Source organism: Gastrolobium bilobum, unplaced genomic scaffold, assembly GCF_033153095.1.
Source record: "Gastrolobium bilobum isolate Gb01-03AN ecotype WA unplaced genomic scaffold, APGP_CSIRO_Gbil_v1 utg92105, whole genome shotgun sequence".
Lineage (NCBI taxonomy): Eukaryota > Viridiplantae > Streptophyta > Magnoliopsida > Fabales > Fabaceae > Gastrolobium > Gastrolobium bilobum.
Genome location: NW_026898383.1, coordinates 16,262 through 18,810, shown reverse-complemented (window position 1 = coordinate 18,810; position 2,549 = coordinate 16,262). Strand labels below are relative to the sequence as shown.

At 33.7% G+C, this 2,549-nt stretch overlaps 1 protein-coding gene across 1 annotated transcript; it reads left to right on the top strand.

The window, feature by feature from the left end:
- Positions 1–725: 725 nt before the first annotated feature.
- LOC133315533 (transcription factor GTE12-like) lies at positions 726–2,245 on the top strand. Its single transcript, XM_061517166.1, has 5 exons — positions 726–1,457; positions 1,621–1,681; positions 1,788–1,880; positions 1,969–2,090; positions 2,162–2,245. Exons 1-5 carry the CDS (start codon positions 726–728, stop codon positions 2,243–2,245), a joined length of 1,092 nt encoding a protein of 363 aa, XP_061373150.1.
- The last annotated feature ends 304 nt before the right edge of the window (positions 2,246–2,549 follow it).

The window sequence follows — 2,549 nt, the reverse complement described above, 5'->3', positions numbered from 1 at the left end:
CTGCGTGCCCCTCCTCCATTATTGCTCTTATTTAAACCCTTCAAAGTGTGATTATATTTGTTGTTTAAACAGGGACAATAATAAAAGAAACACATAAATGTATTAATGGTGATAAAGAGGGTATGGGTATTTTCTATATCACAGAGCCATTACTGTTTAAAAAAAGGTTAAAGGGTATTTTTGATTTTAAAGCAAACCATAGGAATATTATTAAAGTTTTTCCCAAATTTTTTTATTTCTGGTGTCGGGGAATATGGGTTTTGGATAGTTTTGAGTTTTTTTGGCCTGGGTTTATGCAAGTTGTAAAAAAAAAATTGTCCGAATTTGGTGTTTTGATGTCAATTTCTTTTTTAATCTAATTCACTGGTATATGCATGCCAGCGTTTGTGTTATAAAAAATGTGATTTTTTTTTGGTAATTTATAAAAAATGTGATTTACTTTGCGCAAAAATGTGTTTGATATATGGTGTTATTTAATATTTGATTTTTTTCCTCGTATGGTGCTATATTTTATCCCTAAATTAATTATGCTTGTTGAATTGGGTTACATTATTTTTGCTGGGACTGTTGCTATCTTTTTTTTTTTTTGGCACCTTGTTTGGGCTATCCAATATGTGATTGATGTATTGTTTCTTTGATGCCTTTGCAGCAAAGTGTGCCTTCTGGATCCTAAGAATTTGGAAATCAAAACATTATCCTCAAACAATTTGTTTTAATACATCGTTATGGGTGCTACTAAAACAACAGTACAAGGTAAGAAATCAAATTTCAAGTTACTACTTACTACCAAAAGGGTTGAAGTTGATTCTGGATTGAAAAAGTATGAATTTATAGAAAAAGCATCCCACTTTGATGAGAATGAGTGCTCTAATTCAAAGGAAAAATCCTCTATGACAGGTTCCATCAAGAGAGGACCACAAGGTATTATCGAGGGCCATAAAGAGAAAAGGCAGAAGATAGATCGGAAAACATCTCTTCTGTGTACTGCCATTCTGAAGAGTCTAACATCCCACAGACATGGCTGGGCTTTTAATAAGCCAGTGGATCCTGTGGCATTGAATATTCCAGATTATTTTACAGTCATATCTCATCCCATGGATTTAGGCACTATTAAATCCAAGCTGGAAAAAAATATTTACTTTAGCATTGAGGAATTTGCAGCTGATGTTAGATTGACCTTTTCAAATGCCATGACATATAATCCTCCTATGAATGCTGTTCATTTAATGGCAACGGAGCTCAAAAAAATATTTGAGAGAAAATGGAAAGACTTGGAGAAAAAATGCAAGTGTGAAAATGAGAATGAAAAAAATTTGACTGGAGCAGTGAGGGGACATGTGAGAAAATTTTGTAATAGGATGCGTCCCCTGCAAAAGGATACCTTGCCCAAAAAGATGCAAGTACCTGAAATGAAAGAAATTCAGAAGATTAGTTCATTGGATGGAAGACATGCTAAAGTAAGTATTGTTTTCTTCGAGGGAAGTAAGCCTCATTGGAATTTGCGAAAATGTAATACATGTGTTGGAATTGATGTAACATAATGTTGCTTGTTATTGTGTTTTGCTTGTTTTATGTATGTTCATAATATTTTTTAATTGTGGCAATACTTTGATTATATAGGTTGAGGTTCCTAAGTCGTTACAGACTCGTTGCAAATTGATTCAGAAAAACTTACACAAAGGTACAAAGCATTAAGTCGTTACAGATTCGTTGCAAATGATTTGTGATATGTGACGTTCTACCTGTAACTTATTCGATAATTTGGAATGCACTGATGATGTGGATAGTATGTGAAGGGGCTGCAAGTTGTCTCGATAGTGAACATGGATGTTATACTTCTCACCTTACATCACCTGTTACTGATTCCCTTTCTAGAGAAGGTCAACTTTTCCATTTATGCTTCATTTAATTGCTACTGCACTTTATATTGTGAATTGGTATGACTCTAATTGCTATTTTTTTTTCCAGAATGGAGCACTCCTGTTTATGATGTACTGTTATCACCCAAACAGGCTATCCGTGTTGCTACACTGAAGCGCCGCTTTGCAGATACTATCCGTAAAGCACAAAATGAAACACTTTTGGACCAGGTAAGGCTTTTGCATATCTTGGTTATGGTACTTTCTCCTTGTGTTTTAATAGTTTGTAGTTTTGAATGTAGCATTATTCCCCAACTCCTTTTGCCTTTCTTTGTTTAGGGTGTGAAAATGAAGATGCAAAAGGAAAGGGAAAGGAAGCAGCATGAAGGTGAATATAGCATCTGTCATTTCCATACTTGGGGAAAAAAATTAATTTGGTTTAATATAACTTTATGATTGTTTTCATATTTAAATGCTCATTATCTTAGTTGAATTTTGATTTGGGGACTATGAAGCTTTATTTCTAGCTTTTATATAATATAAATGCTGCATTTTGCTTCATTTACACTGTTGTGGTAGCTGCAAGAATGAAAGCCAATGAAGCGTTTAAGCAGCAAAGAGAAAAAGAAAGAGAAGCTGAACGAGTCAGAATACAAAAGGTTTTGTTCTTGTATAATATATTTTTTATAA